We start from the raw sequence: 21,454 nt of genomic DNA, 5'->3' as shown, positions 1-21,454 counted from the left end.
GCAGGACTTGTCTGAAGGACAGAGACAGTTTCTTCCATGAGGGATGCTCTCTTGACCCTCAAACCAGCAGGATGCAGCGGAATCCGGCCCACCTGTGCTAGTCTCAGTAAGGCAGGCAGGCACCTCTGAGCGGCAGGTTCCGATGTAGTTCATCTTCAAAGTCAGTTGAAGACCTCCATTTGAATCAGATATGTAGCATAAGTTCCCTTAGCTTTGAAAGTCCCCTCCTCACAAAGGTCCTCCTCTTTTACAGACACCCAACCTGAAGGCAAACAAACCTTTCCAATTTCCAAGCCGCCTCAAGCAAAGCGGCCCCGTGAGTGCCCCCAGACACAGATACCCACACTCTAAATTATCTAAAATGAGATTTATTGCATTTCATGCAGTTTGAAGTCCATGCAGCAAAGGAGACTAGCCCAATTTTTAACGTATTTTAAAAATAAAAAATGGGGGTCGGGGAGGGGGTGGGCAAATGCACGAAGTTCTAGTCTCCTTCGGTCCCTGGGAGAGAAGCGTTCAGAAATGAAACCATCCATTCTCCATGGCGAATGAGTTCATCTCTTAAAAGCAAGGAATGTTTCCATGGCCTCTGGGTGCAGACACACAGAGCTCTGGGACAAGAGCAGGGTCAAGAGGACCACTAGTGAAAAGGAAGCTACGCAGGCACCTAACTCAATCTGAGGGCAGAACGAGATGGCAAATCCTGGGGACAGCAGCTGTTCCAAGAGTCAGGAGATAACGTACCCCCTGAGGAGATTTGCTCCTCAAAAGAAGTAGCAGTAAGAATAAAAAAAGAGAGAGAGAAAACAAAAGAAGTATTTCTTCAACCACACTCTTCAAGAAAATGCCATAAATATGTTATTTAATATTTTCATTTCATAGCATTGGACACACAGCTCAACATATTGAAATATTGATTCCTTGGAGAAAAAAATGGAAAAAAAGGAAATAAAAAATATTGCATCTTTCTGTTGAAGAATCTCGGCCCCCAGGCGTGGGGCGTAGTGCACCAGTGTCCTAGCCTGCAGGAGGCGCGGAGGTCGGCCGTGTCCTCTGGGGAGGGAGGCTGTGCCCATCGCCCGGGGCTGTATGGCAAAAAGTGTGTTGGGTGTCCTTGGCCTTGCCAGCTCAGGCCCTCAGTCGCCGGTCACCTGGGGAGCCTGCCCGTCGGAGGGCTGGTTGGCTGACTGGATGAACATGGGTTGGGCGAGGTCCTGGCCGGCAGGCATGGTGACTTGCTGGATCTGGTAGAGCTGCTGCGAGGGGTGGAGAGGAGAGAGTGAGGTCACCCCTGGGAGAGGGGCATGCAGCTCCCTATGGGCCTCAAGATGGTCGGGGGCCCCAGATACCTCAACCACCACCCACTGTAAGGCCTCAGAGGGAGGAGGGGATGTGGAGCTCTGCTGGGGCTGGGGCTGGGAGCAGCAGACACAGGAGGCTCCGGCCCCGTGTGAGGGGGTGTGTGTGGTGGGCGGGGAAGAGGTGCAGGGAGTTGCATTTCCTGTGGCTTTCACTTCTCTGGGCTCTGCCTCTCCCGTTAGCTCAGAGCCTTGGGCTTGCTGCACGCTGTTCCTCTGTGACAAACACAAGCAATTTGAACCACTCTACCAGCTGCTTGGAAGTCCGCATTTCCCCAACTCTCGGTAATCCTCACTAGCAGGGGTAGTAAGATTACCCCCCCTCCTCCTTTCCTCAGAGTATCTGGCTCAGACTGAGGCTACACTGAACCTGCATTTCCTGCACGGGCCCTGCTGAGGAGGGGGTCTGGGTTTAAACACATGCTAAGCCAAGACCCATGAGGCATTGAGAAGCAGCTCACATAGCCACTATGGAAGGGCAGAGCCAAATGGACACTTGACTTTCTCAGGTGTCCACCCCAAAAACCCAGAGGCAAAGACCTCTCCCCTCCCCACCATCACAGGAGCCCCGGCATGTGAGCCTGGCACATGGTGCGGGCAGAGCCCAAAGGTGGGTCCTGACGTCAGCTCCTCTCCCTTCTGGTCAGCAGAGAACATGGGCTTGGGTGTGTCATCCTTTCACGGACTCCAGGGTCTCAGGGACCATAAGTAGAAGGGAGAAGGCAGAGGAAAAGGGAAAGTTTCCCTTCTCATAGGAGGGAAAGGGAATGATTCCCTTCTCATAGGAGTTTTGAATGACTGAATTCCAGGAACCAAGAGAGCTCGAGAGGTCACATGTTCTCTGCATTTCAACTAATCCAGCTATTAAAAAGTAGCCTAGCCTACAAAAAAACAAGTCCTAGAAAGGGAAACAGAAGACCTGCATTCCAGTCCCAGCTCCGCAATGAAGAGATGAGTGAGCATAGACAAGACACTTCTCATCTCTAGGACTCAGTTTACTCATCCGTAAAATGGGGACTGGGGCTATATAATGTCTAAAATAATTTTCAGCTCCCATAAGTCTACATCTAAAGGACTGGCACTCCGAATTAAAGACTGCCCATTCGTTAACAGAAAATGGGACACTGGCCCTAACCATCCAAACCCACAGATCTCACCTGCTACCCCTGACAACCCCTCACCCTCGGCCCCTGCCCAGACTGGGTGTCCTACCTGTCCATCCGTGAACTGGCTGAACTGCTGCTGTCCTTGCTGCACCTCTGTCTGCGTGATCTGCAGGAAATCAAGACAGCACAGCAGGCAGGTCAGCTGCAGGGCCCGGTACAGCCCTCCCGCAGCCCACAGCCAGGAGAGGGTGGTGAGGACCACACAAGACAATGCATGTAAAGTGCCCAAAATGAGGCCTGGCACAGAATAGGTGCTCAGAGAGTAGCAGGAAAGCAAGGGTCCTTCCCCTATCCCCCGTCACGGATGGCTACTCAGCGCTGGCACGGCAGAGAAGACCACAGAGGACCCTGGAGCAGGAAATATATAGAACCTCCACAACCACCTCCCTTGCCATCCACCTGCCCCCCACCTGCCCCCCACATGCCCCTTACTGCAAGCTCCTAGGAGCTATCGTAGCAAGGCCTCCCATTTAGGGCTTAGGCAGAAAACCTGAGAGTCTTTTAGCCAGTGAACGCAGACAGCAAAACGTGGGGCAGAGTGGTGAGTGGTCCCTTTCGTTCTTGGAAGGTGGGCTCCACACCAAACCCGTATCACCTAGATTATCTGACTGGAATACGAAACACCCTGGCGAGGAGGCGGCCTTGGCCCTGGAAGTCCTTGTGGCACACCTATGAAGTACTTTTTCCGAGACAGGCCACGTGCAGCCCTTTGGGCCAAGCAGGGGGTGGGGGTGGGGGTGGAGGTGGATGGGGCAGGGAAAACATCGACCACATGTACCTACAATCTCACATGGGGATTTTAAGGACATGTGAAAAGAACTGTGCTGCCACGTGGAATTGCACCACACTGTGCCTGCCAGCTGCTCGACACAGCCTGGCAGACCAGGAAGAAGACGGAAGCGTGCTCGTGTGCGTATGTGTATCTACGGAACATCTGACTGTAGTCCTGTGTGTGCCATCTCCTGGAACCATCACAGCCAACCTGCCACGTAAGGACTGTCCTCTCAAGTGTCCTCACGACAGCCAAAAACAACCCATCAGGCTTACCCAGGAGGCTGTCAGGAGTAAGAAGGGGACTGGTGTGAAAGGGCTTCAGAGGGTTTCTTACTTTGCACCCTGTTTTGGGTCCTTCCCCTCCCACCCACCTGGAAGCGGCTGGAGGGCAGAAGCTCTATGTTTTGTCTTTACAGCCCCCAGTGCAAAGTAAGCATTTAAAGAAATGTCTGCAGAATAAATGAATGACCCTGGGACAAATGGAAAATACTCTTCATAGATGAGAAGATCAGCTGTGCCCTGTGGCTGGCAGGACTGCCCTCCGCATGAGCTAAAAAGAAAGTTTCATTTACCTTTAAATTCCATATGCATATTATTCATTCAACAAACACACACCAAACACCTACTATGTGCTAGGCTACCACAAGTTAAGATCTGTTATAACGCAGACTCCCAAAAGCTCTCAGGTGCCCCCTCCTGGCTTCTCCCCAACTACTGTCCGAAAACCTGACTCTTCCCACTTTCTGGCTTTAGTTTCTGGTCCCCAGACTGACCTCAGAGGAACCAAAAACTCTTCCTTTTCCCCCCAATCCCATGCCATGAAAAAAGGTTTTGAACCTTTTAAACCAGGTTAGAATCTTAACAAGGTTTTGTTTTTCATAAAAAAGAAGAGTACCTGAGGGTATGGCCAGTCTGGAGATGTGACTCCATGCCAGTGAGCCCCAAGGCATTTAGGGAAAAGCCCAAGTCCTTATGTAAGCCAAGAAATGGGTCTGGAACGGGCCCTTTAATGATCCCAGAGACTGTATGGAACTCTGAAGCCTTGCTTTTGGCTCATTCCTATTTTCCCAAATGAGATCTTTGGAGAGCTGCTCTACAAACTCAGCTCCGTCACCACTGTCAATAGATACATCACCAGAAATGCAACTGGGCCGACGCGTCCAGCTCTTAAACGATCGCTGCTTTTTTTGGGTCTGAGGCAGAAGAATCCATTAACAACGCCTCCCCTTGACCAGCACTGCCCATCCCCTGCAAATGATGCCCACGACCCCAATCCCCAAGCCCCAAACCCCAAGCCCAGGGGGGCTGCCCCCTCAACACCTGTGCCTCACAGTCTTCCATATTTTAGGGCATAGGAGGAGATGAAGGGGGCAGTCTCTGGCTAGGTGTGCAAGAGGAAGTAAAAGCCACGCAAGCCTTCCAAAGGACACGGGAGTGCCAGGACACAACAGCTATCTGGTTTTAAAGATGGAAACTCAGTCTGGCGATGAGGCCCCCTGTCAGAGCACCTCCTCTAGTCAGACATGCACACACACATCAGGCTTTCTTCAAGTCCTTGAGATCTCCCCTCCTTCACATTCCTTTCTCCCACGAGAGTAAGACAGCAAGAGACACACTTTGAATCTAATCCTCCTATAAACCCCATCTGTCCTTTGGGTGAAGAGATGAGTAGGGTGTGGGGGTGGCTCTTGCCAAAGGGTGAGGTGGCGAGAGCTATTGCTGAGCCCCCCTTTGCAGCCAGAGGCCAGCTCCGGCCAGCTGCCTATCCAACCCAGGGCCTGCATCGCTGGGGCACGTACCTGTTGAGCGTTGGTGGCAAGTGTCTGGATCTGTCCCTGCACGACCTGGGTGCCTGATACAGGCTGGGCTAAGCGAATGTACTGCAGCTGACCGGCATTCAGCTGCACCTAGAGCAGGGCAGACAAACAGATACAGGAGACTGAGTGCGACCTCAACAGGCAGGCTTCCCATGACCAGAGGTGATGACTGTCCTCCATACCCTTTTGACCCTTCCAAAGAAACCTACTTTGAAAACTGTAACATCCCCACCCGGCAAGTCACAAAACACAAAAGAGGGTACGTTCCCTAAATGGACTTTGGAGAAAATGCCCAGAGGACCTGGTCACATACGTGGGAAACAGCATGGCCACACCCTCAACATTCACTGGGCTCAGTTTACCTTAGGATTTTATCCCAAAGACTGTCAGACATGATCAGAATGCTTTGTACCTGAAGTCTGGGCTACTCTGCCCTCTGTCTCCAAACTCCACCACCCCACATCCTGGGATGGCTGACGCGGTACTGAGAAGAGATCCAGCATCTGCCAAGAGCCCAAAACAGATGGCTGCCACTCTGCACCGTAGCCCTAGTCCTGCCCAACCCCATGCCGCACACGTCTGAAGAAAAAACTGGCCTGCTTCACTATCTCAGTACCTAACAGCCAGGACCAATGGGGGTCTGTGGATCTTTTGGGATCCTTGGTGTTCAGCACTAGCTTCTGGCCAAACTCCTCCCAAGGGGAAGATGAATCAATAAACCTTTCACAGAAAACCCCATCATGGGAAACCAAAGCTACAAAAATGCCCTTAGAGTCCCTCAGCTTAAGATTAAGTCTCAGATAACACAGTAATACCACACGCTGCATTTAATTGTGCGCTAAAAGCCTTAACTCAGACTCCTAACGCTCCAGTGCAGCGTGAAGTGTCTCAGTGCCTTGAGCGGAACATGGAGAGACCAAGGCGGCTGGTTGCTCAGCACAGGAGAGTCAGCAGAGCACTGCAGACATTCACACTCGGGATTTGGGGGATGAAAGAGGTGCCAGGAGAACAGACTGGTCTCTCTCTACCTGGGGGCCCAGACCACACCCTCCCCTGGCAGCCCAGCAGGCTGTTGTTGCCATGGTAAGCTTCCAGAAGCGAACAGGAAAGTTATGCGTCTTTGTCCTGGAGCAAGCTTTCCCCTCACCTCCATGAGCTTACAGGTTATTTTACTTTCCATGAGGAAAATGCTGATAAATGGAGCTGCACTCCTGCATGCAGTGTTAAATCACAGCGCCTCTCTGCAACTTCAGCCTCAAAGAGGATCTGAGTCACCAAGAAAAGACTAACACTTGGTAGTTTGTGTGGTTCTTGGAAGTTCTTGGTAGACCAGATTCCAGAACTGTCCACTTATGGCCAAATGGAGGCACAAAAAATGTAAACCCTTTAAGACTCTGGTTCACAGGAGACGGACCAAGATAGTGTGATGGGTGGTCATTTCTTTCTGAGAATATGCCAACTTGCTGGGAATTTGTGATGCAGGCCCAGACGGCCCTGCTCTAAGTCCTATAGGGTGGCTTCCAGGCAACAGCACTAAGTAGCTTTTGGGGATGAAGGCAGCTGGGTGGAGGCTTGGGAAGCCTCATCTGCTGGGACTGATGGTGGCTGGTCCCAGGAGTCACCAGAGCTCCAGCCAAGGAACACAGGATGAAAGACTACAGCCTTGTCCCAAGAACAGGGAAGGTGTCCTGACAGCCACAGGGATTTTACATGTCCCAGCTGGAGAGAGCTCTTTGCAGAAACTCAGATGGGACTGAAAAGTTGTGAGCCAGATAGTTCCAAGCAGTTCTTAGGAGCAAGTAGCTCCTCTTTTAGACTTAGGTTGAGACATCTGGTGATACTCTGCCCTCAGTCTTCCACCACAAAGACAGGTCCAGGGAGCCTGACAGCTTTTTGATGTTAAGTCTAGGATAAAAATGCCTGCCCTCTGGGCTTTTAAAAGAGAAGCGAAGTTTCCTTCCTGAAGGTCCTCTCTATTGGGGGGAGCACTCCGAGGAATTCGGAAATGCAGACTCCTGCATTAGTAATCTAAGACTAGCGAATTCCGCAACAAATCTGGGCTAAAGCTCTGTGACTGGGAGTCAGAAAGACTTGAGTTAAAGTTACTGCAAGGGGGGGGACCTCTTCTCTGGCTTAAGTGAACTTGTTCTGGCACCTTCACATGTAAAATGGAGAACGAACCATTCAAGAGAGGTTTTGGGGTTAGTGCTGAGACAGTGAGGCAAGGCACCTGGAAATGACGGATCTGTGTGTGTGTGCGCGCGTGTGTGGGGGGGGTGGCGAAGAGAGAGAGGGAGCAAGCTCTAGCAGAGGGAGAGTGCACCAAAAGCACAAGAAAGGGAGGAAAGGAGAGAGGGGCAACAGAAAGATACACAGAGGCACACACACTCCACTTTCCTTCAGTTTTCTCTTGGTCTATTACTCTGTTAATAAGAACAGTCCCCAAAATGGAGCTTTTTTCAAAGAGGAAGTGGTTAACCAAGTCCAAGGGAGTTTCTCTATCTGCCTACATGTCATTTGCAACAGGAAGGGCAAGGGGCAGGAAATGGAAGGACTGCTCCACGTCACTCTCTCTCTACATCTCTGGGTGGCAAAATGACCAAGGTATAGATAGCAAGTGTTAAGATGGGACATTTTTTACAAAAAAGCAAGAACAAGTAAAAAGCCAACAAATCCAAGAAATGAAATCCCGCAAGGCGTACAGGAAGCAGCAGTCCACAGTGAAGGGATGGATAAGTTAAATGAAAGCCAAAAATATACTTTGCTGCAGGCTCCACTGGGAACTGACTCATGAATATGCAACAAGTGTATTTATGGCCTTCCCTGTACACCTCCCTCTTATTCTCTGCTAATCAAAAGACAGGACTGCCTCACGGGGCCTTTGGGTCTTGGAATGAAATAGTGGTTACGAGCACTCTCAGCGTAGGTGGAGCGCAGGGAAATCGAAAGGAGCTGCCCCGCAGTGGTGAACCCGAGCTGGATTAAAGAAAAGCAGTGAGTGTACAGGGAAGCAAGTCGTGGTCTGGGTTAACAGGGATATCGTTTAGAGAAATGTATGTACACATACACACACGGGTAGACACGATATTCTGTGTGCGCGTGTAAGCTCAGCGCCTTGGGGGGTGGGGGAGAGGCCGAGCGGGGCTTACCGGAATCTGCTGGATCTCTCCTGTGTTCGTGATGATCTGCTGCATCACCTGCATGGTCTGCCCGCTGCTGCTCTGGGCTTGCTGGGCCTGACCCTGGGGCTGAGCCTGAACAATCTGCACCTGCTGGCCTTCTCCCACCTGCATGGTCACGGGTGTGGTCTGGAAAGAAGAGTGAGGAGAAAATGGCTTCAACCCCAGCTCAGAGCCCGTAGGGGCTCAGGAGCAGTTAATTAGGAGCAAACCCCGTCCGTGGTTCCCTAATCTCATCTTAACACTAATTAAAAATACTCAGAGTCCTCTGGGCCTAGAGCACAGCTGAAGTTACTCTCTGAAATAAAAGACGGAAGAATGCCACATAGATTTTTAGGCTCACAGTACAGAATACCTGCCCAGGCCCCAAACACCTCTATGGTTCAAATGCTGCAGCTTCCCAAAGCCCCTTCAGTGACAGGAAGGCACATGTGGTACAAAAGAATCCAAAGCAACCATGACAGCTCACTGGAGGCAAGGTCAACTGTGGAGCAGGTGAATGTGGAGAGCCAACTAAATGGAGAGTGAGGTCAGAATGAACTTACGATGCTCAGGACCTCAGACTCCCTTCTAGCATGCGACACTGGGAGGAGATGAAGCGCACGCCGGCCTCACGCGAGCAGAATGACCGCAGCCTACACTGGCCAGATCAAGCACGGCTCCGCATGGGACAGGCAAACACCACAAAGACCTGGAGCTGAACTCTCTAGAAACAGGAACCTTAGTTTTAAGAAATTTCTGTCCAACATCCCTCACTTGGCAGACTGTCTCTCATACACACTTCATGGACTGCAGTTCCAGGAAACTTACTCCTTTGAGAGACGATAGACTTGAACTGTCAAAAGGGTTGGGCAGTCACTTGCTCAAATTTCAAAACTTCAAAATTTCAAAAGGGTCCCAGATGGGACCCTTACAGACTACCCAGAGCAGGGAAGACCAGTACATATTGTTCATCTGCTGGGGGAGGGGGTGGGGAGCAGTGGGCCATGGCGATGGTGGCGATGGTGGTGGGGCGGGGGAAGGGTGCGATCTTTTAAACACCACACCTACACCCCCAATGCCCCGGTTCCGGGATGACAACTCCCCACTCTGAATTCTGAATCACTTCAGTAAGAAGATGCTGCGAGTCTCAGTGGCTCCTGGGCTTCTATCGATGCTGCTATTCTGATGCTCTTACGTTTCTAACCGCACAGGTCTCCTGTGCATCTGAAGTTACAGGAGAAGGGGACGTGTTCTAGGAACTACAGTTGAGATTCACAGGATTACTAGGTAAGGAGAACTTACTATGACCTGGAGGTCGGGAGGAAAGAGGACAGAGGGATCTATGTAAAAACACATGTGGTGGGTGGGCTGGGACAACAGGAAACACCTCCCGTTCTCACACCAGCATTCTCAACTCAGCCTATTCCCCCGACCTCCAGGAATAGAAGTTTCCAATTTTATGACAGAACACACAGGATTCACTTTACCAAAATATGCTTTCCTTCCCACTTAGTAAGTATTCTGTCCCGCAAAGGTTACCTGAACTCAACTTGAAATAGCCATTAATTACTACAGGTCCAAGGAGGGGTGACACAGCACAAGGCCACCCTGAAGCAGCAGGACACAGAATGGCTGGGAGACCCAGGCAGAGACCAACTTCACCATCTCCGTAGGCCTCATCAGCTCCAAGCTGAGCCAGTCTGAGATGGCGAAGAGGAGAGATGAAATTCTTGCTGACTAAAAAAAAATGCATACTGCCAACTCATCACTGTACTCTATCAACTCAATTTTCCCAAGAGGATTTCCAAGGTATTTCTAAATCACTTCAGGAAAATGAAGGCTTGTGTTAGCATGGCATCTGTCAAATCACGTATGGAGTGCCCTGCTGTCAGAGCACAACAGCCACGAGCTTCTTAGGATGTTCAGCCAATCAGAGCCTGTGCCTGGTGGACTCCCTTGAAGTTTGCTCTGTAAAGGGATAAAGGCTTTGGCAGGGAAAGCTCTCACCATCGCAGAGGCACAGCATTAGCCAAAGAAGGTCTCTTAGGCATGGTATGGTAAACTCCTTGAAGCAAGGACTGGGCTGCAATCATCTTTGAACCTCTCCTGCCTAGCCGTGTCTGGCGAAGAGAAAGCACCCTAAAACTTCTGTTATATGAATTAAAAAGTGAGACAGGGAATAAATCCTAAAATCTTCATTAATATTTAAATCTACCTCTGCCCCAATTTGTTTCTTCTAGGCAAACCCAGCTCTTACCCACAGACACAAGGCTATCAGTGTCCTCTGCCTCTATTCTCAGACTTGCCTAAATGTCCCCCATGCTGACTGTGTCTTCCCAACACTCCCTGTGCAGTTTCCTGCCTTTGCCCGTGCTTTGCTCTCTTCCAGAAAGCCCTCCTCCCCCTCTTTATCTGATTCGTTACCACTGCTCCCTCTAAGACTTGTATTATTCCCTTCAGGGAACCTTCTCTGACACTTGCTTCTATCACTTCCCTCACATTGTTTTATATATAGAGATTGTATATATAATTTTTTATTATATATATTTTAATTATATATATAATTTTAAGATTTTATTTCATTTATTTATTTGTTAGAGAGAGAGTGAGCACCCAGGGGGAGTGGCAGGCAGAGGGAGAAGCAAGGAGCCCGATGTGGGACTGGATCCCAAGACTCCGGGATCACGACCTGCACTGACGGCAGACGTTTAACCGACTAAGCCACCCAGGCATCCCCTAGATATCCCTTTTGATGTGATCCCATAACACCCTTTACACACCCCTAAGAGTTTCTTACACTTCCCATGTGGTGGTATTTTAATCTTTAAGTATTTGTACCCTACTAGATTGTGAAAATTCTTAAAAATAGGGACTGCTTTATCCCTAGCACATAGGATAGGACTCAATGTTTTGTGAATAAATTAATGCTTGACAGAGAATTTGGATTCGGAGCTCAGAGAACAGAGCTCTCTACAGCCTCTCATGACTCCCAACAAACGTGGATTCACAATGCTGCTAGGGAGAGAGAATATTCTGACTGCTACTGTAAAAAGAGGTCCCTTGACACAACCGTGGTGCAACAGAGAAATGATGGGGAGAAGGGGAAGAGAGGGATGCAAGCTGGTAACAATGCCTAATCTCCTAACAGCAGCCATGGGGTCCAATTACAATACCTTCTATGGCGATGTCACTACTCTTCATGGGGCACAATACAGACGTTTTCCCTTAGCTCATGGGGATCCTGACGGGTGTCTCATTCACTGCACTCTCATTTGACCCTGAGGAAACTGGGACCCCGAGGTTAGGGTGACACATCACCTGGGTGATGGGGAGAAGCCCAAGTTTCCAGAACTTCAAGTCTAGTGCCCTATAATGATTGGCCTGCCTCTCCGCCCAGGCCAGGCCTTTTCCATCCTGCACCTAAGCAGCACGGTCCTGCTGGCGGGGACCCCATACAGCTCACAGACCTGGCCCTGCTGAGGCTGTGCGATGATGATCTGCCCAGGCTGGATGGTGGCTGTGGAGCTGCTGGTCTGCTGGCCCTGCTGCTGCCCCTGGACTTGGACGGCGGCGGGCTGCTGAGCCAGCGTGAAGTAGTACTGGACAGGCTCGGCAGGAGTCACGGACTGGCGCACCTCCTCCTGTGGGGTAGAAGGAGAGGCAGGTAAGAGGAAAAGAACTGACTCAGCAGCCGCCACAGTGAATTTCCATTCTTCCCCCAGACGGACTCTGTGCAGTTGCCTGCTGAATGCTGAGCTCTCCACATTTGAAGCCAAAGGAAAGTGGAATTCGAAGAGCCCAGTTGTGCTAAATCAAACTAAAAATAACAGATTCCATAGGCTTCACAAAACATACAGCCAATTTTCTGAAGTACAGAGTAATCACCCATTGCGTGATGAGTTGCAAATGGGCAAATAATTACCGTAACTAAAAACCACGCACCAGCAATGCTTGTCAGTAAACGCTGTCAAGGCCTGTGATCTGCAGACGGTGCTAATTGCGAGCACTGGAAAGATGCTACCCAAACATCAAGCTCTCAGGCTGGCCCCCAATGTCCCAAATAGGCAGCACTCTCCTTATTTGGGGCCTGCCAGCTCTGGAGGGACAGAGCAGGAGAAAGCGAAACAGGGCTTTTCCTGGGCTGGAACTTAAGAATTGAATGTCAGGATTGAGAGCACCGGTAGGCAAGTGCCCGGCTTTTCACAGTACGTCAAGAGCACTATGGTCACAGAGGGCCACGTCTATCCAACATCATGTCTGGTTCTGGTTGTACTTAGCCACAGCAACCCAGGGGGGTCTGAGGGACAGCTCTCCGCTGAGGGGGCAGCCTTAGCTGACTAGGGAGGTCGCATTCGGTCCAATCTGCTGGATGACGAGACCGTTCCTTCTTCAGCTGACGTTTTCCATGGCAGAAGGAGTAAACAACCCTCTCCCAGCCACCTTGAGCTCACAGCTGAGAGTGTAGGATGTTTACACACACTACGGCATGGTTAGAGCCTGGGGTCCAGGGTTGGTGGGCCCCTGACCACTGACACAGAGGTCGGCGTCTGCTCCGGAGGGCCCTGTGACACACGGTGCCCCTGCCTGGGACAACAAAAACAACAGAAACAGACAACCACTCGGGCGGGCTGAGCAGAAAATTAGCTTAATTTACTCACTTCCTTGTTCTGGGATAAGTTTGCCAGGTTCAAGAAAAGAGGAAAAGATACTTCTTCAAGGTATAGAGATGCTGTGGACTGCCTCAAAAGCTCCCCAAAGTGACAGTGACACAGGCGGTACTGACTGCGTACCCTCACTAGGTTAGGAGTCCCAATCTACGTTGCACAGTCCCTTCCTCACCACACTTTGGTGTACCTGCTTATCAAATTCACTGCCTTCCCTGCTTGGGTGAGAGCACTTTGAGGGCTCAACTCTCTCTTGCTCTCCGATGTCCCAGCCATTCATTTCCTTGTAAGGTATGTAGCAGAGGCTGCTGAATGACAGATTATTTATAGGAGTCAGACAGAGAGCTACAGGTAGGAAAGTAGTTTTTTTTTTTTAAAGTAAGCTCTATTCCCAACATGGGGCTTGAACTCACAACCCCAAGATCAAGAGTTGCATGCTCTTTCAACTGAGTCATCCAGGTGCCCCAGAAAGTGCTTTTTAAAAACTTGAGTTGGTAGTATGACACATTCTCTTGAACTCAACAGCTGTTACCAACAGAAAAAAAGTACCTAAACTCTCTTTTGCTACCTCTAGGATTCTGTGGCCATGATGTAGGGAGAAGTTTTTATGCCCCTACAGAACAGGGCATGACTGGGGGGCCCCAGATACTAGAATTAGGACTGCTGACATCTAGCCTTTCAGGAACTGGGGTCCCGGCATCACAAGATTCCCTAATGGCCACCTCAATAGACACTTTTAACCTTCTGGGTTTCTGAGCTAGTTCTCAGACATATATAAATTTTCTAGGTTATTAATGTGTTCTGTGCTTCAGACCCAAACAGTTCGAACCCTGAATGTAATCACACTGAGGCAGAAGAAAAAGGAGGTCCCCTTTTTTCTCATCTAAGTCTCAGTCCCCAGAACAACCTAACTGTGACAACAGCAGCTCTATTTCAACTCGACATTTTACCATTATAAATATTATGTATATAGAGACATTTTCCCTTAGCTCTTGGGGATCCTGAAGGGTGTCTCATTCACCCTTCAACTAGCTCTTGGCTGTAGAAGGGATAAATACTGATACCCTCTCTTAACCAAGAAACAGACGCCAACTGCCAACTGCCAACCTATTTAAAGGTCTTGAAATAGGTTCAATGCATTTATTTTCCACTGAGAATGCCCTTCCCATCTTGTAAAAAACATCAATCACTACACTCTAGACCTAACTTACAAAAGCTCTCGGGTAAATGAGAGGGTGGAGAGGATTGAGACTTCCCCAGAACCAACCTGAAGGAAGTCAGGGAGGAGGGAGAAACTGGCATTTCCCAGACCTGACCTGTGATTTGTCTCCAGTTCTCTCGCACTGCAACTAACCTGCAAGTGAATATAGTCTTTCTGCCAAACAAAAAGCAGTTCCTTGAAGCAGCCCTTTTGGAAGCCAAAATACTTCCTGCCAAAAATGGTGACAGCACGTAAAGAGCTTCTCCTATCCTGCCTACCACACCTTCTTGTTCGGGAAACAGGCAGTGCCCAGGACACTCAGGAAGTACCAAGGAGAGGCGCTCAGAGCAGCGTTTTGAGGATCAGGCGTGACTGCTCTCGAATCACTGGGATGGAAGGAGGCACATCTAAGGTTCTTCTGCATCATGAAGACTCATCCGGCCAATGGAGGGCAAGCTAGCAAAGGAATGATTATGCTTGGTTTAAAGAAATGGGTGAAGAGAAAATGACATTTCAATGGGCAGGAACTTTCAACTCATAGCTTTAGTGGGGTAGAAGTCAGCTTCAACTACCCTCTGCTTCTGAACAGTCTACTTGCTTCCCCAAAGAACAAGAGAAATGTCCAAGCATCTCTGAGAAGTCAAGGACCTTAGATCTACACCTCAATATTTCTGGCTAGTTTCTTTCCCTGGCAGTGGGGAATTACCCCCTGTGCTAGAACAATCTCCAAATGACTGGATCAATTCAGGATAGGGCATCTGCCCAGCTTTCACACTGGCTTCCCTGACCAGAGAGGGCTTGCTCTCAGAATCTTTTCAGAAGTGGAGACTGACAGACGTCAGAGAATGAGCAGCACCCCATCCTCGGGCCATCACTATGGAGCTGTACAGCCAGCCCCAGACTGAAAAAAGGACTTTCGCTTCAGTAGCCACAATGAACTGCTGCCTCCTTCAGAAAGGGTGAGTTTTGGAGAGTAGGCGCTTTTAAAGGACTTAAGGAGGTGCCAGCCAATTTGGAGCTGGGGAAAACTTCATGTCTACAGAGGATTAAAAGTGCTATCTTAGAATTTCAGGCCAGCTTTCAGCAATCTCAACCTTTCAAAGGCCAGGCAGCAGCTGTCCCCAGTAGGACTCCAATCAATGGCTTGAACACCTACAAAGACCTGAATCTAGGCAGCAAGGAGCTGTTTCAGCTAGACACACTTCAAAAGGGAATGGATCGCAGCACTACGGTCAGGCTAGGACGGAACTAGGAGCTATCTGACATTGCGAGAGCGCCAGGCACTGAGGAACCGAGGAAGGGACAGGACACGACCCTTCCCTCCAGCCGCCTGGTTCAGCAGACAGCCCAAAGAGAATGAGTAGGCGTTAGCACAAGGCCTGATTTTGTCACAGGGCTCTCACCACCTTGTTTTTAAAGGGGGTTTCTGAAACAAATTCCAACAAGGAGAGCAGGGGCGTGGTAGCATTTGTTTTGGAGGAAGAGAAGTGGTCTGAGTTCTTGTGGCAGGGACTTCTCAGAGAGGAGGGAAACACCCCAAGACGAGGAACTGAGCCCGTGGGCACAAACCTGCAATGGTTTCAAAGGCGCTGCGCAGCTGGGGACGACCGTGGCAGCCTGCCGCTGTAAACATCCGACTGAAAGCTCCTCTGAACACCTTACAGCTTCCAGTCAAGGATGTTTACAGTAGCAAAGACTGCCCAGAAAGAACGGAGCCGCAGTGAGGCGCCCTGCTCTAACAAGGAGGGGACAGAGGGCCTGCTGATCCAAAGGCCCCCAGGCAGGGTCAGGATTATAGATGTCCTTTAAGATGCGCACTTCTACACTTCCTGACTGGTTATTAGTGCGAGACAGCATGGGAGAATGGTTGTCACTGAATGACTCTGTTCTAAGGATAATATATTATTAAATAATTCATTAAAAACACTCAAAATTTCATTAACAAGATAAAGCAAGCAGAACAAAAGCACAGCTCTGTTCCTGCCAGACACTGCCACTATTCCCCAAGCGTCTCTAACCACACCTACCAAGTCATGTAATCCGCATGCCTCAAACAATGAGCTATACAGGAAAGGGGTCTATTAAAATTGCAGTTAAGAGTTTGATGCACCCAAGGTGCTGAAAAAAAGTCAGTGTGATCTCTAGAGAGGGGCAGGCAAAAGAGAGGCGGAGATAGATAGTCACATTCTTTCCCGTGATTGCTTGGAAAACGGTTTAAGTGGTGGTTCTCAAATTTGGCTGCACATGAAAAACATCTGAAAAGTTTTAAAAAGTACTGTGACCTGGGCCTCCCCCCCAACACAGATTCTGATTCAGCTGGTGTGGGGTGAAGACTGGACGCCAGTATTTTTGAAACCCTAGCAGGTGATCTAATGTATAGCTCAAGCACGACACAGAGAACCGCAATCCAGAGTAAGAGAAAACCCAAGTCCATTCACTCCAACACCACTGTGCACGCAGAGAAGCTGTTTCTTTAAATCTTGAGAATCTAAAATCTGTACCTTGCTACGAATGTTCTCCCATTCCGTGTTAAGAACTCTGAGAGACTCTCTACGGTACCTTGAAAAGAGCTTCACTTTACTGTCTGTAACTTCTCTTTAATTCTTATTTTGTCTACTTTCACTGAAATACCACCTCAGAGGCACTGAGTTAAAAGTATCCATAAATGAGTAACAGAGGGAGATGTTAAGGATGGATCTGGTCTAGACAAAGAAAAGCAAAAGGAACAGCAAATGACTTGAGCTGAGAGAGGAAAAGGAGCGTATCTGACACGAGTGTGCAAGGTGCTCTTCAGTCAGAAGCAGGAGCAAGGCCATCCAAGCTTACCTGACGCTTTGGAGGTTTCAGTTCATCTCTTGGAACAATATCGATGAGAAAGTCAAACTGATCAAATTTTGTAATTGCCATGGCAATATCATTCCTCTGTAACAAAGAAAAGCAGGGTTAAAAATTAGCCTGGGGAGAAACTAGTTCACTTGGCTTTACACCCTCCACATGACTTCTAAGCCAAACTCAACGACCACAGCCAAGGCTATAGCTGAAATAAGCACAGCCAAACTCATAAATCTCATGTCAGACTTGATGGGCAGACACTGACAAAGAAGATATGCACCTAGTTCATGCTCTACAAACTGGGTATTTGAGCCTCCAATTACAACAACCACCTCTGCCGGATCCTACCCCAAGTCCTCTCCACAGCTTTTAAACTGTCGTACTCCAGCTAAGTTCGTACAAATCTAGCAATCTCAATGGGCAGGTTTCTGTTTCTTGTGTGGTTAGCAAGGTTAGGCTATTATTCAGTCTTACAACCTTTTGGTATCTCTACGGAAATCCTAATTAAATAACTTCTTACAATATTTTCTACTCATCGATCTGTAGAATGTTAGTTCCCACAAGTCTATGATTTGTATTTTGGAATTTAAAGTCACAACTTAGGGGCGCCAGAGTGGCTCAGTCGTTAAACGTCTGCCTTCAGCTCAGGTCATGATCCTGAACTCCTGGGATCAAGTCCTGCATAAGGCTCCTCACTCGGCGGGAAGCCTGCTTCTCCCTCTTCCACTACCCCTGCTTGTATTCTCTCTCTTGCTGTCCCTCTGTCAAATAAAAAAATAAAATCCTTTTAAATAAATAAATAGTAAAGTCACAATGTTAAATCCACGGTTTAAGTCTTGTTTAATGTGATATGAATACCAGAAGTCTGAAGTTACTAGAACTGACTAAAAGATTCTGAAACCAAGCCCTGGTTCCATTGGAATTCGAAAAGTAATACTCCCTTTCTTTAAATAATAAAACTAGTTTGTTTTTTTTTTAATTAAAAACTAAAAAAAAAAAATTTTTTTTTTAAACATACTATGTATCCTTAAGATAGGAGTACTTTTCACTGTATGATCATTTTAAAGCAAAACAAACAGGAAACAATATAGTGAACTCTAGTGAATGATACCTGTGTTGAAGTCTTTAGGCAAAGTAAACTTTGAAATGCATTTAAAAATAGATGGGGGTGTCTGGGTGGCTCAGTCTGTTAAGCAACCTTGATCTCAGCTCAAGTCTGTATCCTGGGGTCATGAGTTTGGGCCCTGTGTTGGGGCTCAGCGTGGAGCCACTTTAAAAAAAAAAATATGTGACTCGATGGATAGAGAGACAGATAGGATGAAGCGAGCAAACTGTTAACAGTAGGATTTAGGCGGTGAGTATACAGGTACTCACTATGTGCTTATGTCTGAATGTTTTCCATAATAAAATATTGGGGGAGAAAGTCAACATGATAGCAGAAATGCCTAGCAATCTCTATACATCACATCTTTAAAGAGGTGACTCTTTAAAGGGGATGGAAATTTTCTGTTTTTTCCTTCCCTTGTCTCTGTGATGGCCCCAAGCCACTGAAATGCAAAACTCCAATCCACCCTTCTTGCCAACCATCAGCTTGATAATAAACCCTCCAACCGAAGCAGGGAGCATCTTAAGGCTGCCAGGTCTCATTTAAGATCAGTACGATATAGTATCACATTCCTGATGATGTCACCTACTCAAAGCTATCTAAACCACTCATCTATGGATGGAACTGGGGGAGCAGCAAGGGTGGGGAACAAAATAATGAGCACCTCCAAACATACACCAAGTGTTCTACAGTATTTGGGAAACACAAATATATTTAAGTTGGTCTTTTTAACATTCTCTTAATGCTAGTGATATTTTCCTGAATACTCATATTCAGTAAAACACAGGAATCTTAAGGACACAGGTTTGATGAATTTTAACAAATACATATGGCCAGGTAGCTATCACCTAGATAAGATTATAAAGTGTCCTCTAACCCTTCCAACCAACGACCTGCCCCCCGAATCTGAGGGAAGTGCTACTCTGATTTCTATCACCATAGATGGTGACAGAACATGGTATCATGTGCTATATGATTTTCTCCTCTGGTTTCTTTTGCTTAAGGTAATTTTTTCAGATTCACCCAGGCTGGATGGATCAATTGTTTTTGTTGCTGTTCAGCAGTAACCCATTATATGAACATATCCCTTTTGTTTATATATCCCTATCTTGATGGATACTTGAGTTGTTTCCAGTCTTTGGCTATTATAAACAAGGCTGTTATGAACATTCTTAGACAACAAAGTCCACCCTTTGGGGTATATATCCAGGAGTGGGATGGCTGTATCATACAGCAGGGATATGTTTAAGCTTATTATAAAGTGCCAAAAAGTTTCCCAGAGTGATTATACACTTCACATTCAGCCCAGCAACAGGAGTTTCAGTCACTCCACTTCCTCACCAACACGTGGTACCGTACCGTCAGCCCCATTCCAGTGGGTGTAAACCAGTGTCTTGTCATTTTAATTTCTATTTCCCAAGGGACAATGACGTTGCACACCTATTCATATGCTTATTGGTCATTTGGATATCTTTTTTTTTTTTTTTTAAGATTATGTATTTATTTGAGAGACAGCGCATGCGAGCAGGGCTCGGGAAAGGCAGGGGGAGACAGAATCTCAGGAAGACTCCCCACTGAGCAGGGAGCCCTACGTGGAGCTTGAGCTCAAGGACCCTGAGATCATGACCCGAGCTGAAGTCAGATGTCTTAACTGAGGATCCCAGGATATCTTCTTTTTTGAAGGGCCTGTCCAAGTGTTTTGCTTATTTTACTTTTTAGTCTGAACTGATCTTTATTTTATTTATTTATTTATTTAGCAGAGAAAGCACAAGCAGGGGGAGTGGAAGGCAAAGGGAGAGGGAGAAGCAGGCTCCCCGCTGAGGAAGGAGTCCAATGTGGGGCTCGATTCCAGGACCCTGGGATTATGACCTGAGCTGAAGGCAGATGTTTAACCAGCTGAGCCACCCAGGTGCCCCTAATCTGAACTGATCTTAAAGGTAACTTTAACTGGATCTCTCTAGAGCCATAGGCTTCCTTCAAAGCAGCATCGAGTAAGTTTGCCATGTTTAGCTGCACTAGAATATAGGTTTCCCAAGGGTTGGGGTTTGGGTCTGTTTTGTGTGTTGATCCCCAGAGCCCAGAACAGCTCTTGGCACATTGTGGGTGTTCAATAAATATTTGTAGAATAAATAAGCGTGCATCTTCAATTTGGAAGTAATGGGAAACAAAGGAGAAAACAATTTACTTTCTTGGCTTTGTTATTGAAAGACTGCCAATATCTTCTATCACACCCTTCCTCTATGTCTGGGAAACCTTTCCTCCAAGAACTGGGGCCTGGCTGTTAAGAGAAAGGCCTCTAGAGCCAATGACCAAGGGTCTTCACACAATATGAATTTTTTTTTTTTTTTTTCTGTATTAAAATAAAAAGAAAATGAAAAAGAAGGAAAGGATTCCCAGGAAGGGAACAAAAAGGGCAAATAAAGTCGGTGAGATGGATTCTTCCTGGGACTTTCTTTCCTGGAGTCTCTCAGGGCTTCCAACCAGAAGCTGTTTACATCTGGAAATAGATTAGTATCCTGTTAGCCTGTTTATGGGGAGACCTCACCAACTGAAGAGTTCAGCCACTGAGCTGTGAAAACCACAAGAACTGGCAATGAAGATCCTTGGTGGGGAAATACTATTACGGTACAGGGTTAAGTCTGCCTCAAAACAGTGGAGGAAGATGCCAATTTCACACATCAGTTTGCCAGAAATCTAAGGAAGAACAATCTCTGGCCCAAAACGACGCAAGAGAAGCAGGTTAAGGCAAAGACAGCTGCTTGCCCAGGTCCCCCATGGACGTCCACGTTACCTGCAGAGTCCGGCGCTTGTTATCCTCTGTGTGGATCCAGGCTCGAAGAGTCAACTCTGTGATAAAAATCTGGGCTGCCTTGGCAAAGAGCACAGGGGCTTCTGCACTGATCATCTGCAACAGACGTAGGCCCTCCCTGTCAATCACCAGCATGTCATTCAAACCAGTTTTGTCCCTTGCCTCATGTCCTGCCATGGACAATGAGGCAAGGTCTGGAAAATGAGAAGGTGACAGCCTCAAGAAATTCTAAGGTAAAATAAATCCACAAGCGGGGACAAAGCACATGGCTGGCAGAAGAAAGGAAGAGGGAAGAATACTTACTTTTATAGGACCTACCATGCACTTTCTTATTTTCGTAAGAGACTTTCAAAGAAACTAGGGTTTAGGAGGAAGTGACTTGCCCATGGCCACAGAGTCAGTAAGTGGCAGGGTTTAGGTTCTAATCTAAGGAGAGACAATGTGGGGAAAGATAGTAAGTTTGAGAGCCAATGGATTCAGATAAAATTTCAGGCTTCCCATCCTTCTGGGCTTCATTTTTCACATAATGAAAAAGAAGACAACCTTCCCACAACCTTCCTGTGTTGC

General features: G+C 47.9%; 1 protein-coding gene across 10 annotated transcripts in view; it reads right to left on the bottom strand.

The window, feature by feature from the left end:
• Positions 1-352: 352 nt before the first annotated feature.
• NFYC (nuclear transcription factor Y subunit gamma) overlaps positions 353-21,454 on the bottom strand; it is a 68,493-nt gene continuing 47,391 nt past the window's right edge. For 7 of the 10 annotated variants that reach the window (XM_059138331.1, XM_059138335.1, XM_059138337.1 and 4 more), the window contains 7 exons: positions 20,870-20,983; positions 16,968-17,063; positions 11,744-11,917; positions 8,265-8,423; positions 5,098-5,205; positions 2,571-2,630; positions 353-1,574 (listed from right to left, as the gene is read on the bottom strand). In XM_059138331.1, the coding sequence (XP_058994314.1) occupies positions 1,137-1,574; positions 2,571-2,630; positions 5,098-5,205; positions 8,265-8,423; positions 11,744-11,917; positions 16,968-17,063; positions 20,870-20,983 (1,149 nt within the window). In that variant the 3' untranslated portion in view covers positions 353-1,136. The remainder of the gene's footprint in view (positions 1,575-2,570; positions 2,631-5,097; positions 5,206-8,264; positions 8,424-11,743; positions 11,918-16,967; positions 17,064-20,869; positions 20,984-21,454) is intronic. The other 3 variants (XM_059138339.1, XM_059138330.1, XM_059138340.1) reach the window with 3 other exon arrangements.

The sequence above is a fragment of the Mustela lutreola genome, chromosome 10 (genome assembly GCF_030435805.1).
Source record: "Mustela lutreola isolate mMusLut2 chromosome 10, mMusLut2.pri, whole genome shotgun sequence".
In the NCBI taxonomy this organism is placed as follows: Eukaryota; Metazoa; Chordata; class Mammalia; order Carnivora; family Mustelidae; genus Mustela; species Mustela lutreola.
This window is presented reverse-complemented; position numbering and strand designations above follow the sequence as displayed.